Consider the following 25,183-nt stretch of genomic DNA (forward strand, 5'->3'; position numbering starts at 1 on the left):
GGAGTGTGGCCGCGCAGAGGTGGGGAAGGACGTAGAGCCGGTAATTTTTAAACACCCTTCCCTGGACTGTGAGGTTTGCTACACAAAACCCCTTTATCGCTACTGAGTGGGAACCGGAGGCCAGGGAGATTTTTTGATTAACGGGGTGGACGAGGAGAGAATAGAGCCTTACCGTGTTGGGGTGTATGAAGCTCTCCGTGCTCCCAGAGTTGATTAAGCATGACGTCTCGTGCCCGTTGATAAGTACAGTTGTTGTAGCAGTTGAGAGTGTTCGAGGCCGGGACTGATCCAGGGTCACCGAGGCTAATCTTAGCAGTTGAGTGTTCTCTTCAGGCGGTGTGTGGTCAGCCGAGCTGGGGTCCTGGGATTCCATCCAAGATGGCGGCTTCCATTGGTCGCACATGGCTGGAGGTGCACAAAATGGCGGCGCCCATCCATCCAGTGTGGCACTGGAGTAGGAAGATGGCGGCGCCCGCTGGCTGCCCGGGGATCGTGGAGAGGTTTGTGGTGGCGGTCCGCATTCGCCGCCGGAGACCACGGCGACCGCACGGGCCTGGCATACCACCACAAAGTGGCCCTTTTTACCGCATCCCTTGCAGGTGGATGCGCGGGCCGGGCAGCGCTGGCGGGGGTGCTTGGCCTGCCCGCAAAAGTAGCAGCGGGGCCCCCCGGGGTTGCTAGGCCGCCTTGCAGCGCAAGTTTGTGGGGGGATGGGGGATGTTTTGGGGTCGGCTGCGGAGGGGTTCCACGCCGCCCAGGGGGCTGCCGTGCGGTCAGGAACGTAAGCGCGGGCGTTTCTGGAGGCCTCATCCAGGGAGCCAGCATGGGCCCGTGCCTCCTTGAGACCTGGAGTGTCTTTTTCCAGCAATTGCTGGCGGATTTAGGAGGACAGCATACCTGCCACGAAAGCGTCCCGGACCAAGAGTTCTGTGTGGTCGCTCGCCGAAACTTGCAGGCAGCTGCAGTTTCTCCCCAACACCATGAGTGCACGGCAGAATTCTTCCAGCGATTCCCCAGGGATTTGTTGCCTCGTTGCTAGCAGATGTCGGGCGTAGACCTGGTTTACCGGGCGAATATAATGTCCTTTTAGCAGCTCTATTGCTGCATCGAAGTCGTCCGCTTCCTCGAGGAGGGTGTAAATCTCTGGGCTTACCCTCGAGTGCAGGACTTGCATTTTTTGCTCTCCCATGGGTGTGTTTTCGGCCGTTCCGAGATATCCTTTAAAACACACCAGCCAGTGCTTGAAGATTGCCGCTGAGTTCGCCGCGTGGGGGCTGAGTTGCAGACACTCCGGCTTGATTCGGAGCTCCATCCTTTTAAATCTAGCTTATTAAATTGATGCACGATCAATGACCACTAAAGCGAGGTGGTAGTCCAACTGAAGGCTTTAATAAGCTAGATGTTTCCCCCAGCAGCTCAGGTACAGAATGAAGGCTGCTGGGGCGGCACAAGCTCTCATACCCCTCCTAGCAGGGCGGAGCTACCATACAGTTTGACCAATGGGAAACATACAATATCTACCAATGGTGTTCCAGCATTACCAGGTACCGTAATACCTCTTGAGAGACTACCACACCTCCCAGATGCAGTGATGGATGGCAGATTTTGAGATGGTGCTGAACTGGTATCTACCTGGGGGAATCCACTAGCACAGAAACGGAGGGCTACAATGTTCTCGTGCAACATCACTAAACAGCATTTCTCTCATTGTGAGCTCTTGGCTGCTGTGTTTCCTACATTACAACAGTGACCACATTTTGAGTAGTACAATATTGGCCGTAAGGTACTTCGGCATGACCTGTGTATGTGAAAAGATGCTACGTCAATGTCACCATTATCATCCTGCCAGCTCAGAATTCTGTCCTCATTAGATCAGAACCCTAGCTTTTCAAGGTTTACTTTTTAACTCTGCCATTAATTGAAGAAAATGACTTCTTCACAGCACGTTTTGGTTTATTGAATCATGGGTACTGCTGGTTAGGCCAGCATTTATTACGCTTGAGAAGGCGGTGATCTGCCTTTTTGAACCACAGTCCGTGTGGTGTAGTTATATCCACTGTGCCATCAGGGATTGCAGACTTTTGACCCAGCGACAGTGAAGGAATGGTGATGTGTTTTCAAGTCAGATGGTAAGTGGCTTGGAGAGGAATGTCTGGGTGGTGCTGTTCCCATGTGTCTACTGTCCGTGTCCTTTGAGTGGTCATGCATTTGGAAGATGCTCTCTAAGGACCCTTGGTGAGTTCCTGCAGTGCAACTTATAGAAAGTACACACTACTGCTACTGTGCGTCAGTGGTGGAGGGAGTGAACGTTTGTGGATGGGGTGCTAAACAAGCGGGCTGCTTTGTCCTGGATGGTGTCGAGCTTCTTAGTATTGCAGGAGCTGCACTTATCCAGGCAAGAGGATAGTATTCCATCACACTGCTGACTTGTGCTTCGTAGATGGTGGACAGTCTTTGGAGAGACAGGAGGTGAGTTACTCGCTACAGGATTCCTAAGGCGCTATCCAACCAAAAAAATAATCCGTTCTGGGCAGGATTAGAGGAGTCAAGCGCCGGGGACCACCCAGCTATCTGATTGCACTCTGTTGTGTTTTCAGACCATGAAGGGGAACACCTCCCAAAGTCGCACTTAGAGTAATTTCCTGTACGCAGGCTCCTCAATGCAGGGAGAGATTAGGGCGCCATTTAAAAATGGCACTTCAATCTCGTGACCCACCTGATGCAAGTCCCGGACACCTCCAACGCCAGAACTCGCCTATAAGGGAGTCCTCGAGCACTCCTCCCCACCCCCGCTCGCACCTCACCTCATGCGGGTAGGGCACCCCGAACTCCATCCCTGGTGTGGGCAGAATGATGCCTTTGCACTGCCAGCCTGGAACCTTGGCAGCCCCCCTGCCAACCTGGCAGGGTCAGTCTGCTACCCAGGTGGCAGAGCCAGGGTGCCCAGTTGGCACTGCTAGACTGGCAGTGCCAGGGTGTCTGGTGGCATCAGCAGTACCATGGTGCCACCCAGCCCAGATACCAAGTACTCAAGGGCCTCCGACCACCTGGGAGACCCCCCCCCCCCCCCGAAGTGTCATTCCGCATGGTCACCGTTTGTGGGGAACAGTGCTAAATGGTTTTCAGCCAGGGTCTCCTCGGCAAGGACGGTAGATCCCAGGAGCTGGTTCGATCTGGCATCAGCAGGGTGAGCTTTTAAACTCACTTAACTCCGCAAGTCTGGGTCCCGTCCATTATGGGCAGGATCCAGATTGCAACGTCTCACAAGATCTCGGGACCTCGTGAGGAGTAACGACTGTCGGGGATCCCGGAAGAGGCCTTCCTGGGATCTACCAGCTGGTCCTATGCTGATTCTAGTGGGGCGTGACTGGTAAATCACACCCCTAGCCTTTTATCTGCTCATGTAGCCACAAGTACCTCAGAAGCCAAAAACTGGGATGAGGAAAGTTATTATGAAGGAGAAAATTGCAATTTTAATTTAAAATAGCTTTACTTAAAATAAATTTTAAAATAAATTACACACCAATAAAAACGGATGTAAGAAGTTGCTGCTACAACGTAATAGGTGGCCTTTTCAGTAAAGAACTTTAAATGGATGCCATATATGTTGATATATTTTATTAACAATTCTTTTTAACATTTGGAAACAAGAGAAAAAAAGATTTATTTCAATTCAAGTACATTGAGACCAGTCGTCTAGTGATATAATTGTCTAGAGTAGTGAAGCCACGTTCAGTTTCAAAAACATTTAAATATTGGTGAAATTCTTTATCTCCGCATCGTGTTTCCATAGAATTCCTACAGTGCAGAAGGAGACCATTCGGCCCATCGAGACTGCACTGACCCTCTGAAAGAGCACCCTACCTAGGCCCACTCCCCCACCTAACCTGCACATCTCTGGACACTAAGGGGCGTGGCCAATTTACCTAACGTGCACATCTTTGGACTGTGGGCGGAAACTGGAGCACCCGGAGGAAACCCACGCAGCCACCCAAGGTCGGAATCGATCTTGGATCCCTGGGGCTGTGGGGCAGCTTTGCTAACCACTGTGCCACCGTGTTTCTTGGTGGCCTGTTGTTGGCTGGCGGTGTGATCTTCTGCGCCCACCGCTGTAAATGGGATTTCCCATTGAATCCACCCAATGGTGTCGGGGAAGGGGCGGTACGGTGGCACAGTGGTTAGCACTGTTGCCTCACCGCACCAGAGATCTGCGTTCAATTCCAACCTTGGGTGAGTGTCTTTGTGGAGTTTGCACATTCTTCCCCCCAATGACTGTGTGGGTTTTCTCCGGGTGCTCTGGTTTCCTCTCTCAGTCCAAACATATGCAGGTTAGATGTATTAGCCATGCTAAATTGCCCCTTAGTGTCCAATGGGTTACGGGGATAGGGTGGGAGTGTGGTCCTAGATAGGGTGCTCTTTCAGTGGGTCGGTGCAGACTCGATGGGCCAAAAGGCCTCCTTCTGCACTGTAGGAATGCTATGATTCAATGAAACCCACGGGTCCATCATCAATGGGACTGGAAGATCCCGCCCATGGTTTATCCCATCTGGGCTAATATCTCCGGCTATATTGGTTCCTGGGAGTATGTTTAGTTCCTTGAGAATCTACAAGTTGGAAAGTGCAATTCATACAGAAAGTAGGAAATGCTTCTCTGGCTTATTGTTTATAATGTTGCTAATGTTTGAGGTTGGGTTCCCCTGGGATGCTCATTTTCCGACTGCCAGGCTATGGCCGACATTATGTCACTTAAGGAAGACCGTTAGCTTTCAATTTACATATAGAAGGGATCATTCTCACCGTCACTGCCTGGGATAGTTACCTAACAGAGCAGATTATCACCCACTCTAGAACTTGCCTCAGTCTTTTCCGCTCCATTTTCTTCCAATGGATTGAAAAAGCAGAGGGTTCTGCAATGAGTGGAAAATCTGCACTGCCAGGCTACTGTGCCAGGCTACTGCGCCAGGCTACTGCGCCAGGCAGTGACCATGAGACCTCCTCAAAGACAGTGAATATCCAACTGATAGATGCTCTCACCCCCCCCCCCCCCCCTCCTATCCACTGCTGGGGTGCTCTAGGGTCATTTGCAGCCTCCATCCCAAACTCCAGAGGCAGCCCCAGCCCTTCTTCAAATAATTCCCAAAGTTTGCATGTCATGTTGGAACAGGACGGCTCCCTGTTCCCTTGCCACGTGCTGGAGAACTTCCAGAGACTGTTGTAGAGCCAACCTTTCTTCAACTGTAGCCATTCCTCCACAGGCTCGCTCGCCCGCCCGCCATTAATCCCGCTAGCGGGTGCCAGGGAGAATTCAGCCCGTGATATTGAATTTGAAGGTATTGGCTGTTGGGTATATTATGGAAAGGTTGCAAAAGGATAAATAGGGAAATAGAAAATGCTGAAAGACTCAGCAGCTCTGGCAGCATCTGTGGAGAGAGTTAATGTTTCACGTTGATGACCATTCATCAGAATCAATCTGAAGCATCGGGCTGGATTTCCTAAAGAAGTCGACATTCCAAAACTGGGGTCATTTGCCAGTTGTCTGGTGGGAGGTCTTTGTGGCGATCTTCAGATTTCGCAGGTAATTAGAGTCGGGCTGGTGAGGGAGCTGGCCAATGACGTGCAGATTCTAGTTAAGGCAGGTAGTTTGCAGGTGTCACGTTTAAAGGTTAGACTACAAGCTGCACACAGAGGGTAGCGGAAGGGCAGAAGGGAGTCTGTTGAGGAATGGCTGGAGTTGGAGGAAGGATGGCTCCACAACGATCTCTGGAAGTTCTCCTGCAGGCGACGAGGGAATGGGGAGAAGTTCTGTTCCAAATGGACACGAGGTCGGGACCAGCGGGCTGAACAACAAAGGCCTGGTTGGAGGTGGCTGAGAAAGTCAGCAGCCACAGGATGGTTGCACAACCATGGGTGCAGTTCTGGCGGTGATTCAAAGACCAGATGCAGGCTGCCAAGATGAGTGGCGTGCATGCTGGATGTCTTGCCTGTCTTAAATGGTGCCCACGCATTGTATTGAATTGGATTGAAATGGAAGAATATTTAAGAAACGGAGATAGGGGAGGTAAATGTTTTGAGAGTTGATGGCTACGGTCGAAGAGCTATCATTGACCAATGGGTCAAATGGCCTCATTCTGTTCCACAATTTCTTTCATTCTGATTTTGATCTCTTTCTTTGGTTCAGCCTTATGTTCGACCTGAGCATGCGCTACTGTCACCATCATGTGGAAACGCAGATAGCCCAGCATTGTATTCCTTCGCAGTGATGTGCGCGATTATGTACAACTCTGCAGTGAAGGAAATGAACAAGCAGAGTATAGCTGCCAATGGGTAAATAGCCCAGAGGTTAGACTGCTTTCCAACCATGCCTGATGCTCAGAACCAGGAGCCATGTTCTTGATGGCTCTTTACCTCCAAGCTGCTTCGCTGAGGAAACATTCACATTGAGTGAAATCTGTTTCAAATTATTATCCTCTGCTGCAGCTGAAAATCAAGATAGAACCTTGAAGCAAAGCCAAATTACAATCTTAATGTTGAGTTCAGGGTAATTGGCAATTTTATTCCTTCTCAGAACCAAGAACATTCACAGTTTTGACTTCTGATGAACTATCCAACTTTGAATAAATTTGCTGCCTCAGTCCATCATCGTGCCCCTCCCTGTCCATGCCGAAACAGGGATTCTTTTTCTTTTCTGTTTATTAAAGTTAGTGTACCCAATTGTTTTTTCCAATTAAGCGACAATTTAGCATGGCCAATCCACCTACCCTGCACATCTTTGGGTTGTGGGGGCGAAACCCACGCAAACAAGGGGAGAATGTGCAAACTCCACATGGACAGTGACCCAGACATAGAACATTACAGCGCAGTACAGGCCCTTTGGCCCTCGATGTTACGCTGACCTGTGAAACCACTTTAAAGCCCATCTACACTATTCCCTTATCGTCCATATGTCTATCCAATGACCATTTGAATGCCCTTAGTGTTGGCGAGTCCACTATGTTGCAGGCAGGGCATTCCACGCCCTTACTACTCTCTGAGTAAAGAACCTACCTCTGACGTCTGTCTTATATCTATCTCCCCTCAATTTAAAGCTATGTCCCCTCGTGCTAAATATCACCATCCGAGGAAAATGGCTCTCACTGTCCACCCTATCCAATCCTCTGATCATCTTGTATGCCTCAATTAAGTCACCTCTTAACCTTCTTCTCTCTAACGAAAACATCTTCATGTCCCTCAGCCTTTCCTCATAAGATCTTCCCTCCATACCAGGCAACATTCTGGTAAATCTCCTCTGCACCCTTTCCAATGCTTCCACATCCTTCCTATAATGCGGCAACCAGAATTGCACGCAATACTCCAAATGCGGCCACACCAGAGTTTTGTACAGCTGCCTCATGACCTCATGGCTCCGAAACTCAATCCGTCTACCAATAAAAGCTAACACACCGTACGCCTTCTTAACAACCCTCTCAACCTGGGTGGCAACTTTCAGGGATCTATGTACATGGACACCGAGATCGCTCTGCTCATCCACACTGCCAAGAATCTTACCATTAGCCCAGTACTCTGTCTTCCTGTTATTCCTTCCAAAATGAATCACCTCACACTTTTCTGCATTAAACCCCATTTGCCACCTCTCAGCCCAGTGCTGCAGCTTATCTATGTCCCTCTGTAACTTGTAACATCCTTCCGCACTGTCCACAACTCCACTGACTTTAGTGTCATCTGCAAATTTACTCACCCATCCTTCTACGCCCTCCTCCAGGTCATTTATAAAAATGACAAACAGCAGTGGCCCCAAAACAGATCCTTGTGGTACACCACTAGTAACTGGACTCCAGTCTGAACATTTCCCTTCAACCACCACCCTTTGTCTTCTTCCAGCTAGCCAATTTCTAATCCAAACTGCTAAATCACCCTGAATCCCATGCCTCCTTATTTTCTGCAATAGCCTACCGTGGGGAACCTTATCAAACGCTTTACTGAAATCCACATTCACCATATCAACTGCTTTACCCTCATCCACCTGTTTGGTCACCTTCTCAAAGAACTCAATAAGGTTTATGAGGCACACCCTGCCCTTCACAAAACCGTGTTGACTATCTGTGGGCAGCACGGTAGCATTGTGGATAGCACAATTGCTTCACAGCTCCAGGGTCCCAGGTTCGATTCCGGCTTGGGTCACTGTCTGTGCGGAGTCTGCACATCCTCCCCGTGTGTGCGTGGGTTTCCTCCGGGTGCTCTGGTTTCGTCCCACAGTCCAAAGATGTGCAGGTTAGGTGGATTGGCCATGCTAAATTGCCCTTAGTGTCCAAAATTGCCCTTAGTGTTGGGTGGGGTTACTGGGTTATGGGGATGGGGTGGAGGTGTTGACCTTGGGTAAGGTGCTCTTTCCAAGAGCCGGTGCAGACTCGATGGGCCGAATGGCCTCCTTCTGCACTGTAAATTCTATGATAATCTCTAATCAAATTATTCCTTTCCAGATGATTATACATCCTATCTCTTATAAACCTTTCCAAGATTTTGCCCACAACAGACGTAATGCTCACTGGTCTATAGTTAGCGGGGTTGTCGCTACTCCCCTTCTTGAACAAGGGGACAATATTTGCTACCCTCCAGTCTTCTGGCACTATTCCTGTAGACAAAGATGACTTAAAGAGTAAAGCCAAAGGCTCAGCAATCTCCTCCCTAGCTTCCAAGAGAATCCTAGGATAAATCCCATCCGGCCCAGGGGACTTATCCATTTTCACACTTTCCAGAATTGCTAACACCTTTATGAACCTCAAGCCCTTCTAGTCTAGTAGCCTGAATTTCAGTATTCTCCTCGACAACATTGTCTTTTTCCTGCGTGAATACTGATGAAAAATATTCATTTCGCACCTCTCCTGTCTCCTCGGACTCCAAGCACAACTTCCCACGACTGTCCGTGACTGGCTCTACTCTTGCCCTAGTCATTCATTTATTCCTGACATATCTATAGAAAGCTTTAGGGCTATCCTTGATCCTATCTGCCAAAGACTTCTCATGTCCCCTCCTGGCTCTTCTTAGCTCTCTCTTTAGGTCCTTCCTAGCTAACTTGTAACTCTTGACAAGTGTTTTGACTGCTTTAGTAAACCACGGTTCCCTCGCTCGACCACTTCCTCCCTGCCTGACAGGTACATACTTATCAAGGACACGCAGTAGCTGTTCCTTGAACAAGCTCAACATTTCTATTGTGCCCATCCCCTGCAGTTTTCCTCTCCATCCGAAGTCATGCCTCATCGCATCATAATTGCTTTTCCCCCAGATATAACTCTTGCCCTGCGGCATATACCTATCCCTTTCCATCACTAAAGTAAACGTAATCGAATTGTGGTCACTATCACCAAAGTGCTCACCTACCTTCAAATCCAACACCTGTCCTGGTTCATTACCCAGTAGCAAATCCAATATGGCCTCGCCTCTCGTTGGCCTATCTACATACTGTGTCAGGAAACCCTCCTGCACACATTGGACAAAAACAGACCCATCTAAAGTACTCGAACTATCACGTTTCCAGTCAATATTTGGAAAGTTAAAGTCCCCCATAACAACTACCCTGTTGCTTTTGCTCCTATCCAGAATCATCTTTGCAATCCTTTCCTCTACATCTCTGGAACTTTTCGGAGGACTATAGAAAACCCCTAACAGGGTGACCTCTCCTTTCCTGTTTCTAGTTTCTAGTAGGTTTCTACCTCAGTAGACGAGTGCTCATCAAATGTCCTTTCTGCTACCGTAATACTGTCCTTAACTAACAATGCCACCCCTCCCCCTCTTTTACCACCTTCCCTGAGCTTACTGAAATATCTAAACCCCGGCACCTGCAACAACCATTCCTGTCCCTGCTCTTTCCATGTCTTTTATTTTTATTTTTTTATTTTTTATTTGTTTAAATTCTCCTCCTTTTTCACATTTTCTCCCACATTTACATCCATCAACAATAAACAATAATCAGTAAGATATGTTAGTCCCCATAATAACAACGATCCCATCTACCCACCAACCCCCAAACCTCAACCCGCATGTTTACATAAACAAATGACAAAAAGGAATCAGGGATTACCCATAGTCGCCCTTATCTTACACAGCTCCCCCCCCCCCCCCCCCCTCCCCACCCACCCACCCCAGATCTCCAGCTCCTCCCGTCCACTGCCTCTTGTAAAACTCCTCCTCCCAACCTCAGTTCCTTCCCCCCAACTTTCCACCCCGGCTAGACCACTCGGACCCTGTTCTGCCAGGCTCCGATGGCCGCAGCCCCTCCCCCCACCTCACTCCCGTTCACTGGCCGGCTGAAACCGGCCAGCGTGGAGGCCCCCGCCCGGGTCCCTTTACCAATTGGCCAAAGATCACCTTTCAGCACACAAACCCCGCATATCCACCTACACCCCAAAGAACCCTCATTTCGAGTGAAAGTCCCGTCCCTTCCCTTGTCCAAATATATACCACATTGGCTCCTTTAGTCTCTACACCCGTGCGCAGTGATACAAAAAAGAAGAAAATACAGTCATGAGGTTACATCGGCACATGGCCATTCCTCAATTTGTCAGTTCTGCCACAGTCCTTCTGCTTTCGCAAACTCCTCCGCTGCTTCCGCCATTCCAAAATAAAAGTCCCTGAGCTTGTAAATCACCCTCAGCTTCGCTGGATATACAATGCCGCACCGCACCTTGCTAGTGTACAGTGCCCTCTTCACCCGGTTGAAGGCAGCCCGCCTCCTTGCCAGCTCCACCGTAAAGTCCTGGTATACACGTATACCAGCTCCAGCCCACTGCACCACCCGCTTCTGCTTGGCCCAGCTCAGGACCTTCTCCTTCACACTGTACCTACGGAAGCACAGAGTCACTGCCCTTGGCGGCTCACTCGCCTTTGGTTCAGGCCTCCACGACCGATGAGCCTGATCCAGTTCATATCGGGAGGGATCCTCCCCCTCCCCCTATAGTTTTGCCAGCATCGCGGCAAAATACTAAGTCGGCTTTGGTCCTTCAACTCCTTCGGGCAGCCCCACAATCCTCAAATTCTGTCGCCTGGATCTGTTTTCCAGGTCTTCCATTTTTCCTCGCAGATTCTTGTTCGTGTCCATCACCTTCCGCATCTCTTTCCCCATCGAGGCAAGTTGATCACCGTGCTGCAATAACGTCTCCTCCACTTCCTTCAGCGCCTCCCCTTGCTCTCGCACCTCCGCCACTGCGCTCGCCACCTCCGTCCTCACCGGGGAAACCGCCTCCTCCACCAGCACACTCAAAACCTCCCTCATCTCCTTCCTCACCGTCTCCATGCATTTCACAATCTGCGCCAACTGCTTTTCAAATTCCGCAGCCATCACCTTAGTTATTTCTTCAGCCGTAAGCAGTGCGGCCTTCCCTGGTGCTCCAGCCTCCATTTTCCTTGGTGACCCCGCGGTGACCTTTCCACTCCCCGACGGACCTTCAGCTATTTTTTTTCCGGCTGTTTTCTTGCTCACCCTCGACATTTTTCTTTGTTTTTTTTCCCTCCTGTGTCTTCACTGTGCCTCCTCCGTGCCTTCTCCCTGCTTCTGCCGCCTCCGTGGACCCTGGGACCGGGCTTAAAGCCCCGAAAATGCCGTTCCCGAACGGGAGCCCTCCATTGTGCGGCCGCCTCCCGCCCGCCGTCACTGGAAGTCCCTGCTCTATCCATGTCTCCGAAATGGCCACAACCTCGAAATCCCAGGTACCAGCCCATGCCGCAATTTCACCCAGCTTATTGCGGATGCTCCTGGCATTGAAGAAGACACACTTTAAACCACCTTCCTGCCTGCCGGTACACTCCTGCAACTTTGAAACCTTACTCATGACCTCACTACTCTCAACCTCCTGTATACTGGAGCTACAATTCAGGTTCCCAAGCCCCTGTTGAACTAGTTTAAACCCTCCCGAAGAGCATTAGCAAATTTCCCCACCCAGGATATTGGTGTAGACCATCCCGTTTGTAGAGGTCCCACTGACCACAGAATGAGTCCCAATTATCCAGAAATCTGAAACCCTCCCTCCTGTACCATCCCTGTAGCCACGTGTTCAACTCCTCTCTCTCCCTATTCCTCGTCTCGCTGTCACGTGGCACGGGTAACAACCCAGAGATAATAACTCTGTTTGTCCTAGATCTAAGTTTCCACCCTAGCTCCCTGAATTCCTGCCTTACATCCCTATCCCTTTTCCTACCTATGTCGTTGGTACCTATATGGACCACGACTTGGGGCTGCTCCCTCTCTCCCTTAAGGATCCCGAAAACACGATCCGAGACATCACGCACCCTGGCACCTGGGAGGCAACACACCAACCGCGTGTCTCTCTCATTGCCACAGAATCTCCTATCTATCCCCCTAACTATGGAGTCTCCAATGACTAATGCTCTACTCCTCTCCCCTCCTTCCCTTCGGAGCAACAGGGACAGACTCTGTGCCAGAGACTTGTACCCCATGGCTTACCCCTGGTAAGTACCCCCCCCCCCCAACAGTATCCAAAGCGGTATACTTGTTACTAAGGGGAACGACCACAGGGGATCCCTGTACTGACTGCTTCCTCCCAGCCCCTCTCACCGTCACCCATCTATCTTTATTCTTCAGAGTAACTACATCCCTGAAGCTTCTATCTATGACCACCTCTGCCTCCCGAATGATCCGAAGTTCATCCAGCTCCAGTTCCCTAACGCGGTTTCTGAGGAGCTCAGATGGGTGCACGTCCCACCGATGAAATCAGCAGGGACACTGACGGCGTCCCTCATCTCAAACATTCTGCAGTAGGAACATTGCACTACCTTCCCTGCCATCCCCTCTAGATAAAAAAAAGAAAAAGAAAGAAAGAGCTTACCTGTTATTCACTCCCCTTCTCAGCAAGCTATCACTTGACAACAGCTCCTCCACAAATTACCTTCACGTTAGGGTGAGCACACAGACGTATGCAAATTTCCACTGCAAAAGCCAATCAGCAGCTCCGCTCGACTGCCCTCTGCTGGATGCTTGTCTTCTCTTGAACAGCTAGGGTCTCTTGCTCAGGTACACCTTCAAGTTAGGGTGAGCACACGGGCATATGCAAATTTCCCCGGCAACAGCCAATGAGCATCTCTGCTCTACTGCCCTCTGCTGGATGCTTGTCTTCACTTGAACAGCTAGGGTCTCTTGCTCAGGTACAGCTTCAAGTTAGGGTGAGCACACTGACGTATGCAAATTTCCCCCGCAACAGCCAATCAGCAGCTCTGCTCTACTGCTCTCTGCTGGATGCTTGTCTTCACTTGAACAGCTAGGATCTTTTGCTCAGGTACATCTTCAAGTTAGGGTGAGCACACGGACGTATGCAAATTTCCCCTGCAACAGCCAATCAGCAGCTCCACTTTACTGCCCACTGCTGGATGCTTGTCTTCACTTGACAAGCTGGGGTCTTTTGCTCAGGTACACCTTCAAGTTAGGGTGAGCGCATGGACGTATGCAAATTTCCCCCGCAACAGCCAATCAGCAACTCCGCTCTACTGCTCTCTGCTGGATGCTTGTCTTCACTTGAACAGCTAGGGTCTTTTGCTCAGGTACATCTTCAAGTTAGGGTGAGCACACGGACGTATGCAAATTTCCCCCACAACAGCCAATCAGCAGCTCCGCTCTACTGCCCAGGATCGAACCTGGGACCTCAGCGCGTGAGGCAGCAGTGCTATCCACTGCGCCACCGTGCTGCCCAGAAACAGGGATTCTAAACTGAGTATTGCAAGAACTCATCCTCCAGCATGATGAATAACAGGGATATGTAGTTAGTGATGTGTTGGAGCAGTGTTTTTCAAACTTTTTTACCCGCAATCCACTTTTACCAACCGGCTGACATTCACAACACATGCCGGCCGACTTTCGTGCCACACAATTTTCACATACCTTTACTGCGACAGGTCAGCTTGCTTGGCCCTCACGATCTCACTTTTTTTTGTCATTCAACGTTAAATTTCTGCTAAGGACTTCAGCTGAAGATTTAAGTTCTCACTGCATCTTTTTTTTTAAATCAACAGGTTTGTCCTCGAACCCGGCATGCTTCATCTTCAAATGCCTTTGAAGTTTTTAGGTTTTAAGCTTTAATTTGCCAGAATTTACTTCCATGCATATAATAATAAGAATCTTCATTCGTGTCATAAGTAGGCTTACATTAACACTGCAATGAAGTTACTGTGAAAAACCTCTAGTCGCCATACTCCGGCACCTTCTTGGGTGCCCTAAGGGAGAATTTAGAATGTCCAATTTACCTAACAAGCACGTCTTTTAGGACATGTGGGAGGAAACCGGAGCACCACCCAGAGGAAACCCACGCAGACACAGGGAGAACGCGTAGACTCCACACAGACAGTGACCCAAGCCGGGAATCAAACCCAGGTCCCTGGCGCTGTGAAGCAACGGTGCTAACCACTATGCCGACCAAACACACATGGGCTTTGCATCCTGATTTGCATTGGCACAATTAGCAAAGCCATACCTCACTAAATCATCTTTTCACGGCTTTCTCCCGATTTCAGTTTTTCCTTTGTTTAAAACGATCCATTTTCAGTTCATCACAAGCAGCTAGAAAATGGAGAAATCACTCCTCCATGATTTCACGCTAAAAGCAAGGATATACAAGGCCCCGGATGTCAGTATATGTACCACGGACAACGCCTGCTCTCTGCTGCCGCTTCTAGCTGGAAGACTGCATCATTCTCAATTTAAAAGCTGGTGGCAGCCATTAGGCGGTTCTCCCGCAATGGGAACCGCCACGAACTAGTGCTCCATGACTATTCCGACACCCGCCCGTGACCCGCCCTAGGGTCATGACCCATAGTTTGAATGTTAGAGGATGCATGCAGGGCTGGAGAATGGAAATATATGAATAACCTGGGAAATATGTTTCTAAAATGTGTAGGCAAATAGTTGCAAATAGGATCCATCTTGAAGCACTTACTTTTCTGGGGAAGTGCGTGCACTTCCCCTTTTTTCATACTGCTCCTGTTCAGGAATGAAAGGTTGGATTTCCAGGAAAAATATGTTTGTAAAAATCTGTTGTGAAATGCTTTTGTAGTTCATGACGCAGCAAGATTTCCATATTTTTTGACCTGCTCGCTGCAATGGAACAATGCCACATGATTGTGCAACTTGAAAATGTGAGGGACTTTCCTTTTTGCTGTGCCCTGGTTAGTTTCCAGTTTGCGAGGATTAATGGTAGTGGGAGCTATTGCAATGCTAATGAGGGACCCAACCATGATCTCAGAAACTCGGTGTGGCCAGTGGCGGAGGTTCCCAGAGGGTACATCCCGGCAATTATTGCCAGGGTGTCGTAAGTGAACGCTTGGACCTATTTTCCCTTCCGAAAGGACAAAATAAATTTTGGGAGTGGCACTTTGACCCATGGCCGTCCTACCCAAGAGGTCAGAGTGCAGCCATTGTGCCAAGACTGATACCTTGTTAAATATTTTTGATGCCAATCTCAATTACTTTTTAAAAAAAATTTTTTATTCTCCTCCTTTTTCACATTTTCTCCCAAATTTACACCCAACAATAAACAATAATCAGTAACGAATGTAATGCCAATCCCCCTATCAATAACAACGATCCCATCCTCCCACCAAACCCCAGACATTAGCCCGCATGTTAACAAAATCAAATGAATAAAAGGAATCAGGAATCACCCATAGTAACCATTAACACATACAGTCCCCCTCCCCCCAACCCTCCCAGCCCCCAACCCTCCCAGCCCCCAACCCCCCAAATGTTCGATGTGAGCCAATTCTTGAAAGTGCATAATGAATAATGCCCATGAATTGCGGAACCCCTCCATCCTTACCCTCAGTTCGAATTTGACCTTTTTAAGTGTCAAGAATTCCAGCAGGCCCCCCCCCCCCCCCCCCCCAACCCCCCCACCCCTGCACCACGCCAGGGCACTGGGTGGAGAGGTTGCTCTCCACCCTAACAGGATCCGCCTTTGGGCGATCAACGAGGCGAAGGCTACAACATCTGCCTCCACGCTCGTTTCCAGCTCCGGCCGGTCTGACACCCCGAATATGGCCTCCTGAGGGCCCGGGTCCAGTTTCACGTGCAAGACTTTAGAGATTACCCTAAACACCTCCTTCCAGTAATCCTCCAGCTTTGGGCAGGACCAAAACATATGAACGTGGTTTGCGGGGGTCCCCCGCAACGTTCACACACATCTTCTACTCCCTGAAAGAGCCGGCTCATCCTCGCCCTTGTAAGATGCGCTCTACACACCACCTTCAGCTGTACCAGCCCCAACCTCGCACACGAGGTGGAGGCGTTCACCCTCCTGAGCACCTCACACCAGAACTCCTCTTCCATACCCTCTCCCAACTTTCCTCCCACTTTGCCTTGATCCCTTCGAGCGGCGCCTTCTCCTCTTCCAAAATAGCCCTGTAAACCACCGATACTACCCCCTTCTCCAGTCCCCCTGTCGTCAGCACCTCCTCCAGCAATGTGGAAGCCAGCTTTACTCGAAAGCTCTGTATCTGCCAATCTCAATTACCTTTAACTTTACAGTTCTAAAACTGAAGGGTAAATAGATGCCTTGGGAAGTCTTAAATTTGTTCCCCCACACTCATAATGAGATGAGCACCATTACAGGTTTTTCAGAAGTTTTCTCCCTTGCTATTTTTATCCAATACACAACACATCAGCTGGTTACAGAACAAGCCCTTGTCCAATTGGAAAAACAGGAAGCAGTCTGTGGCTATGGTTTGGTTGTAGTCATCTTGTCTGAACAATGATCAGTGTCTTCATCCACAATGTCAGGGATAACTGTTTCTAATCTATCTCCAGCTCTGTGGAATGCGTATAAAAGCATATTTCAATTCCAGTGACTTGCCATGACATTTCAAAACATTTGCATAGGAGCATGACTGCGGTTGGGAATTTGTGAATCGTGTGTTTAATATGTGACTGGTATACTGTCGAGTCAGTGCTGTGGACCCAGCAAATGAGTGTCACTCTTGAATTCTTGCCCCAACAGGTTTATGGTTGCCTGGCAACAGAAAAACAAACCAGGTGGTATCTGCACTGTCTACAGCACGACCTCATTAGCAGTTTGAGCGTTTTAGAGCTGCCTGGATATCTTTTTCCCACTTTATTGTCAGGGATGTCTTATTGTGGGGAACGGCGTGACCCAAATGTGATAGTTACCACTGTTGTATTATATTGTATATACTGCACTGCATGCGAGGGTATTACGGTAAGGCCCCCTGTACTACAGGTACGGGGGTAGATCCCTACCTGCTGGCTCTGGCCAGTAGGCGGAGTATAAATGTGTGTGCTCTCTGAATGGCAGCCATTTTGGCAGCAGCTGTAGGAGGCCACACATCTCTGTGTAATAAAGCCTCGATTACTCTCTACTCTCGTCTCGTCGTAATTGATAGTGCATCAATTTATTACGCAGAAATTTTACAAAGATGGACCTCCGCATCAAGCCGGATCGCCTGCAGCTGCATCCTCAAGCAGACAACGCTAAAAAGGACTTTGCACATTGGCTAGCTTGCTTTGAAGCATACATCGAATCTGCGACAGACCCAATCCCAGGAGCACAGAAGCTCCAGATTCTGTACACGTGGCTGAGCTCGGATGTCTTTCCCCTCATCCAGGACCCGCCTACCTACGCAGAGGCCATGGCGCTACTGAAGGTGAACTACGCTCAGCAGACCAACAAGATCTACGCCAGGCACCCCCTGTCCACGCGGCACCAACTTCCCGGTGAGTCTGTGGAAGATTTCTGGCGTGCCCTGCTCGCCCTGGTGAGAGACTGTGATTGCCAGGCCGTTTCGGCCGCTGAACATTCTAACCTGCTAATGAGAGATGCGTTCATTACGGGCATGGGGTCGGCCTACACCCGCCAGCGCCTCTTAGAAGGGGCTACACTTGACCTCGCGGCGACCAAGCAACTAGCACTCTCGCTCACAGTCGCCTCACGCAACGTACAGGCGTATGCCCCCGACCGCACGGCTCACTCCTCCTGGGCATCAAGGACCTCGCCAACGGCCACCCCATCGTGGACCCCATCAGTGACCGCCTCCAGCCAATCCCACACCTGTGCCGTGCAGCAGCCAACCAACCCCGAGGGACCCAAGTGCTACTTCTGCGGACAGACAAAACACTCCCGGCAGCACTGCCCAGCATGGAGCGTGCTCTGCAAGGCCTGCGGCAAGAAAGGACATTTTGCTGCAGTGTGCCAGGCCCGCTCAATCGCCGCTATTGTCCCTGCACCCCCCGCATGCGGCCAGTGGGCGCCGCTATCTTCCTCGCTTCACCTCAGACCACGTCTGGCCCGTGGGCGCTACCATCTTGCTTGCTTCAAAACCAATGGGTGGAGCCATCTTGCCTGCCCCAGGACACGTGCGGCCCGAGGGCGCCGCCATCTTGCCTGCCTCAGGACACGGGCGGCCCTTGGGCGCGCCATCTTCCCCGCCTCAGGACCCCTGCCCCCATCAGGCACCTCATTGGACCGCTCATCGCCTGCAACCGCCACCGACCAGCCGCGTCTCGCCTCCGTCACGATCGACCAGTCACGACCGCACAACCTCGCGACCGCGTCGACGAACGTGAAGGTCGACGGGCATGAGATATCCTGCCTTCTGGACTCCGGGAGCACTGAGAGCTTCATCCACCCTGATACGGTAAGGTGCTGCTCCCTCGCGGTACACCCCATTAACCAAAGAATCTCCCTGGCCTCCGGATCCCACTCTGTGGCAATCCGGGGGTACTACATCGCCACCCTCACCATCCAGGGCGTAGAGTTCAGCGGCTTGCGGCTCTACGTCCTCCCCAACCTCTGCGCTGCCTTGCTACTCGGCCTGGACCTCCAGTGCAACCTCCAGAGCCAAACCCTGAAATTTGGCGGGCCCCTACCACCCCTTACTGTATGCGGCCTCACGACCCTTAAGGTCGACCCGCCTTCTCTGTTTGCAAACCTCACCCCGGATTGCAAACACGTCGCCACCAGGAGCAGATGGTACAGCGCCCAGGACAGGACGTTCATCAGGTCTGAGGTCCAGCGGCTGCTGCGGGAAGGTATCATCGAGGCCAGCAACAGCCCCTGGAGAGCCCAAGTGGTAGTGGTAAAATCTGGGGAGAAAAACAGGATGATAGTTGACTACAGTCAGACCATCAATCGGTACACGCAGCTCGACACGTACCCCTCCCACGCATACCTGATATGGTCAATCAGATTGCACAGTACCGGGTCTTCTCGACAGTGGACCTGAAATTTGCCTACCACCAGCTCCCCATTCGCAAGGCGGACCGCCCGTACACCGCGTTTGAAGCGGACGGCCGCCTTTACCATTTCCTTAGGGTTCCCTTCGGCGTCACTAACGGGGTCTCGGTCTTCCAACGGGAGATGGACCGAACGGTTGACCGGTATGGACTGCGGGCCACTTTCCCGTACCTGGATAGCGTCACCATCTGCGGCCACGACCAGCAGGACCACGACGCTAACCTTTCCACATTTCTCCACACCGCCAAACTCCTCAACCTAACCTACAACAAGGAGAAGTGTGTGTTCAGCACGAACCGACTAGCCATCCTCGGCTATGTGGTTCAGAACGGAGTTCTAGGGCCTGACCCCGATCGCATGCGCCCCCTCATGGATCTCCCCCTTCCCTACTGCCCCAAGGTCCTCAAACGATGCCTGGGGTTCTTTTCGTACTATGCCCAGTGGGTCCCTAACTATGCGGACAAGGCCCGCCCACTCATCCACTCTACCGGTTTCCCACTGACGGCCGAGGCTCACCAGGCCTTCAACCGTATCAAGGCCAACATCGCCAAGGCCGCGATGCACGCGGTCGACGAGACGCTCCCCTTCCAAGTCGAGAGCGATGCATCAGACGTCGCTCTGGCCGCCACCCTCAACCAGGCAGGCAGGCCTGTGGCATTCTTTTCCCGCACCCTCCTTGCCTCCGAAATTCGGCACTCCTCCATCGAAAAGGAGGCCCAAGCTATCGTTGAAGCTGTGCGGCACTGGAGGCATTACCTGGCGGGCAGGAGATTCACTCTCCTCACAGACCAACGGTTGGTTGCCTTCATGTTTAACAACACACAGCGGGGTAAGATCAAAAATGATAAGACCTTGAGGTGTAGGATCGAGCTCTCCAACTTTAATTACGAGATTTTGTATCGGCCCGGTAAGCCCAACGAGCCCCCTGATGCCCCTTCCCTCCACCGACCGCAACACGTATTTTCTCAATGTGGTCGACGAATATTCCAGATTCCCCTTTGCCATCCCATGCCCCGATATGATGTCTGCCACCGTCATCAAAACTCTCAACACATCTTCGCTCTGTTCGGTTTCTCCGCCTACGTCCACAGCGACCGGGGATCCTCATTTATGAGCGATGAGCTGCGCCAGTACCTGCTCAACAGGGGCATTGCCTCGAGCAGGACGACCAGCTACAACCCCCGGGGAAACGGGCAGGTGGAGTGGGAAAATGGGACGGTCTGGAAGGCCGTCCAGCTGGCCCTACGGTTCAGAAATATCCCAGCCTCCCGCTGGCAGGAGGTCCTCCCCGACGCCCTTCACTCCATTCGGTCGCTCCTGTGCACGGCGACTAACGAAACCCCCCATGAACGTCTCTTTGCCTTCCCCAGGACGTCCACCTCCGGGGTTTCGCTCCCAACGTGGCTGGCAGCTCCAGGACCCGTTCTCCTCCACAAGCACGTGCGGCTCCACAAGGTGGACCTGTTGGTTGAGAGGTACAGCCACTCCACGCAAACCTGCAATACGCCTACATAGTGTACTCCGACGACCGCCAAGATACAGTCTCCCTCAGGGTCATGGCACTAGCTGGGTTCCACGCAGCCCCCCCCCCCCCCCTCTGCTCCGGCACCACCCTTCCTTTCCCCAGTGCACCCCACCACAGCCCCCGCTCCAGGACAATCCGTCCTCCCCTTGGTCCCACCCGGCGATGAAGAAGATGTTGACACGCTCCCGGAGTCACCAACGACCGAGCCGACGCCTGACTCGCCACCAGCACTGCGGCGCTCTCAATGACGGATCAAGGCGCCCGACCGTCTAAATTTGTAACCTTCTCTGAAATTTTAATGACAACCTGTATGTAAATAGTTTTCCACCCCCCCCCCGCTGGACTCATTTTTAACGGGGTGAATGTGGTAGTCACCACTGTTGTATTATATTGTATATACTGCACTGCATATGAGGGTATTACGGTAAGGCCCCTGTACTACAGGTATGGGGGTAGATCCCTGCCTGCTGGCTCCGCCCAGTAGGTGGAGTATAAATGTGTGTGCTCTCCGAACGGCAGCCATTTTGGCAGCAGCTGTAGGAGGCCACACATCTCTGTGTAATAAAGCCTCGGTTACTCTCTACTCTCGTCTCGTCGTAATTGATAGTGCATCACCAAAGGCCAAGATCTGGTCAATTCCCTCCCTGCCCCACTCTCCCTCCGCAATAAACCTCACTTTCTGAAAGCACTTTTAGATTATTGTTCAGGACACAGAAACAGCACTTCAGATTCCATCCCGAGTGCAAACATACAGTTGGCTCCATGCCTTTGGTGAACCATCAGACAAAACCTGGATCTGTAATGCGGGCCAGATCTCCGGGGTATCTACCTTTGGAAGTAATGTTGGCGGAGTGAGGGGGGGGGGGGGTGGTTTAAGCATATACCATGAACTCCAAACCCCCCTCCCCCACCTCCAAACTAAAAGTGCCTTCAAATGGGTGAATAGGAACCAATTGCACAGAAACTGTTGACTGGGTGTAGAGGCCAACAAAGGATTGCTGGCATAGCTGCTTCGGAAGACTAGCCATGATCCCTGGAGCCAAGCTCCTGTTCAATTCAGAATAGTGGCTGATTCGCGATGATCTTCCTGACCCTTCCTATTCTTGTTGGCCAATCAGGCATTGATGTTATGTGTAGCCAGTCATGTGTGTGTATGAGAGAGAGATCACAAACACTTTAAGCTCCGGTTAGTGATGCAAATTGTGGAAAGCTACCTAGAAGAAAATATTTTGCAACCAAACCTTAAATACAATTGGCTAACAAGGCTGCTTTGAAATGAAAACGTATCGTTTTGATATTTGCACCCAGCCGCCCTCCATTGATGTGATTTAACACTAAGAGTAGATCAGGGAGGTATTTGATGAAAGGAATTAAAAGGCCTTTCAGTCTCACATTACGGAATCCGGTGAATAGTGTAAAACTCTTTAACCTTCGACCTTAGCCTCAAAATGACCTTAATATGCAGGCCACTGATGACCTTCTTTTATGTCTAGGTTTCTCCTCTTTTCAGCCAGGTATTTGATTAAAATACTGTACGGTAAAATCAGATATGGATTTTATCTGCCATGAAGCATTTTTATTTGATTGCATTGGCTCTCATCAGAGTGTGCTCTAACCTTTAACTACTGAAGGGCTTTTGTATCTTTCTGACCATGCAAAACCCCCCAAAGTATTACCTTCAACATTTCCAGCATTAAACGTCAGCGGGTAGAAATAGACAAATGGCCTGAAGGACAGAAGTTGTCTTCAACAACAATAGTCCTGAAATATTTCGGTTTGGTATGTAATTCGGCTTTTGCCGTAAAACTGTCGGCCTTGGGGAGTAAGAGATGCACTTATTCTGGTTTTCCCCTCTTATTATTTTATAATTTTGACAGACTGATTTGAGAATCCCGATGGGTGATGTAAACTTTAGGGGAGCGACTCGAGTAACGGTTCATTAAACAGCTACAGCTGCACTTGTTTAAAATTTATCACAGTTGGTTAACCATAGAAATAACTGTTTCCGCCTCTGACCTTTGCTGTAGTCACTCTGCTCTCTGTCAATCCCTCGCTTTGCATAAAGGGGCAAGCTCCCGAGGTCAGTCTTTCTATAGATTGCATCTGGCAGACATCCGAAAAGTGGCACACCTTAAAGATAGCTGTACAAAATATCAAGAAACCTTTCATATTCTCATACGTTAAAGGGCTCATTCTGGATAAATGGGTCTCCTCCAGCCCGAGTTTATTTGCTCTGCAGGAGTGCTCCTATTTCAAATGTTTCTCCCAGTGCGATATGCACGTTCAAACCAACGGTGTGATTTTTTTTAACAAGATCATTGATGGGGCATTGCTTTAGAAATTAAATGGAGTGCAAACCAGGCTCCTCACGTGAACATGTTGAATTGTGATTATTTTTGGATCACATTTTTGAAGATCATGTGTTGGTCAGATCCAGAGTAGGTTTTCCAAATTCTTGATGGCACCAAGATGCTGCTCCATGGCAACAGGTCGAAATCACCAAACTATTGTATCACTGAACGTGGTTGCATGTCTCTGAGGGGGGCTAGGCCCGGCCCCCAAGCTGCATCTCCCTCCCTTACGGCAGGAAGAGAAAACGAAAGATAAAGGCTTGAATTTTTGCTGAGTCACGACGGCTAAGATGATGGGGGGGGGGTCCCAATTCCTGAATTCCCAAACCCATTCCCGGGGATTCAGATTTTTTTGGGCGTGCCCTTTAAGGATACAGGCTGGTTCTGGTAGTGATCCCACTCTTGGCACTGAGAGAGACATGAGCCGTACTTCCACAACTGCGTCGGGTCAGCTTTTTAAAGTGACATCGCTCACGGCATCGTATAGTCTGTGGAAGAGACCTTTTGAACGGTAGGTTCAAAAAGCCAATGGGAGCCTCCAGGCCCGCCTCAAGGGCTGGTCCTCGGCCTGCTTCTGGGTGTCTGCCTCCAGGATAATGCAGCAAATTGAAGGCTGACTGGAAAATTCCCCAGAATCTGCCTCTGCTATAAGGCCTGGCATTAGGCAGGGCATCAGGAAACTGGTTGATAGCTTTCGGCACCCCCCCTGTCTTTGTTTCTGCCGTGGCCTTTAGTTACAATGACATTGCAGAGTGTAGCTTTAGGTTCATCATTCAGGTTCTCATTAGGTTCTCATTATATAAAATGCTGGAAATACTCAGCAAGTCAGGCAGCACCTGTGGAGAGAACAACAGAGTCAACGGACTGAACTTTACCAGCCCTGTTGGCATGAGGTGGCAAAGGGAAGGCAAGGCAAAGTGGCAAGGGAAATCGGACATGCAGAGCCTGTTGTCTCCTCGCCACCAGGTCATAGGGAAGGAGATGGGTGGCTCTTCTATTCAGAGATCAACTGAGCTTCTTGAATGGTTGATTAAGGGCCTCCCTCCACCACCACTGGCATTTTACTAGTGGTGGAGGGTGGGGTGTGGGGATGGGGGTGGGGGGGGGGGGGGCTGCTTTTGTCATGTGGGGAAACTGCTAGGTAAACCCTGTCGGCCACCCAGTGGAGACTCTCCAATCACTCACTTTGGGTCCATGGAAGGGATTCCCTCAGTGGCAATGGCCACCCCCATGGCTATGGAGCTTGCTGCCCTCACCAATCGCCTCCCCTTACCAAGGCTTGCCTGACTGGCCCTGGTGTCCCAGACGTACCCCACTGCCTGACTGTCTGAAAGGATAGTGTCTATCCATGGTGCCCTCTTCCTCCAGTTGCAGTCCCAGCATTGGCCACTGCTCTCAGTAGCACTGCTGAGCTGTCGGCTATTTGACTGGCCACTAGCCCCTGGAGGTGAACAACCATCCTTAAAGATAGGGACAGGAACTCCGACTGCAACCAATTAGTCATCTGCCCGCTGTAAAATGCGACTCCAGGTCCTTCAGAGTGCCAATGTGGCATTGCCCCCTGCTCATTAGTGGGGCTCCCACTACAAGAACAAAAGATTCTGGCCAACGTTTCAGTTTGATGATTTTTCCTCTACTTTGGTATTGGTTTCAGTGTTTTCTCTCACCTATGAGTGTTTCAGGCATTAACATATCCCCCTCCTTCACCCCCACTTAATTGCCAAGGACATGGTGCAAACTATCTTTTTTTAATCCTTCAAGTGCTGACACTTGGAGTGATACAATTGATTAACTTTAGCAAGTAGTATGACAACTTCATGTGAAACTAATCTGTTCAATGACTTGCTGTAAAAGAAAATAGTCACATGAAACTTGTCTTTTCTGTTGAGTGAGATAATGGAACCGCATTCTACCAGGAATAGATTGAAGGAGTGTTTTTTGTCTTGGAGATTTCAACAGTACCATTGAATGAAAGTGGACACTCATTGTATCTTTATCCAGGTGCAATTGGCAAATCATGTGGCGATTAAATATCGCTGCCCTTTATACATGACTGACTTCCAACA

General features: G+C 50.3%; 1 protein-coding gene across 1 annotated transcript; it reads left to right on the forward strand.

Moving 5' to 3' along the window:
• The first annotated feature begins 17,122 nt into the window (after positions 1-17,122).
• Positions 17,123-20,758, forward strand: LOC140394855 (uncharacterized). The gene is made up of 2 exons (XM_072482016.1): positions 17,123-18,642; positions 20,612-20,758. Exons 1-2 carry the CDS (start codon positions 17,425-17,427, stop codon positions 20,711-20,713), a joined length of 1,320 nt encoding a protein of 439 aa, XP_072338117.1. The 5' UTR covers positions 17,123-17,424; the 3' UTR covers positions 20,714-20,758.
• The last annotated feature ends 4,425 nt before the right edge of the window (positions 20,759-25,183 follow it).

This window comes from Scyliorhinus torazame, chromosome 18, assembly GCF_047496885.1.
Source record: "Scyliorhinus torazame isolate Kashiwa2021f chromosome 18, sScyTor2.1, whole genome shotgun sequence".
Classification (NCBI taxonomy): Eukaryota; Metazoa; Chordata; class Chondrichthyes; order Carcharhiniformes; family Scyliorhinidae; genus Scyliorhinus; species Scyliorhinus torazame.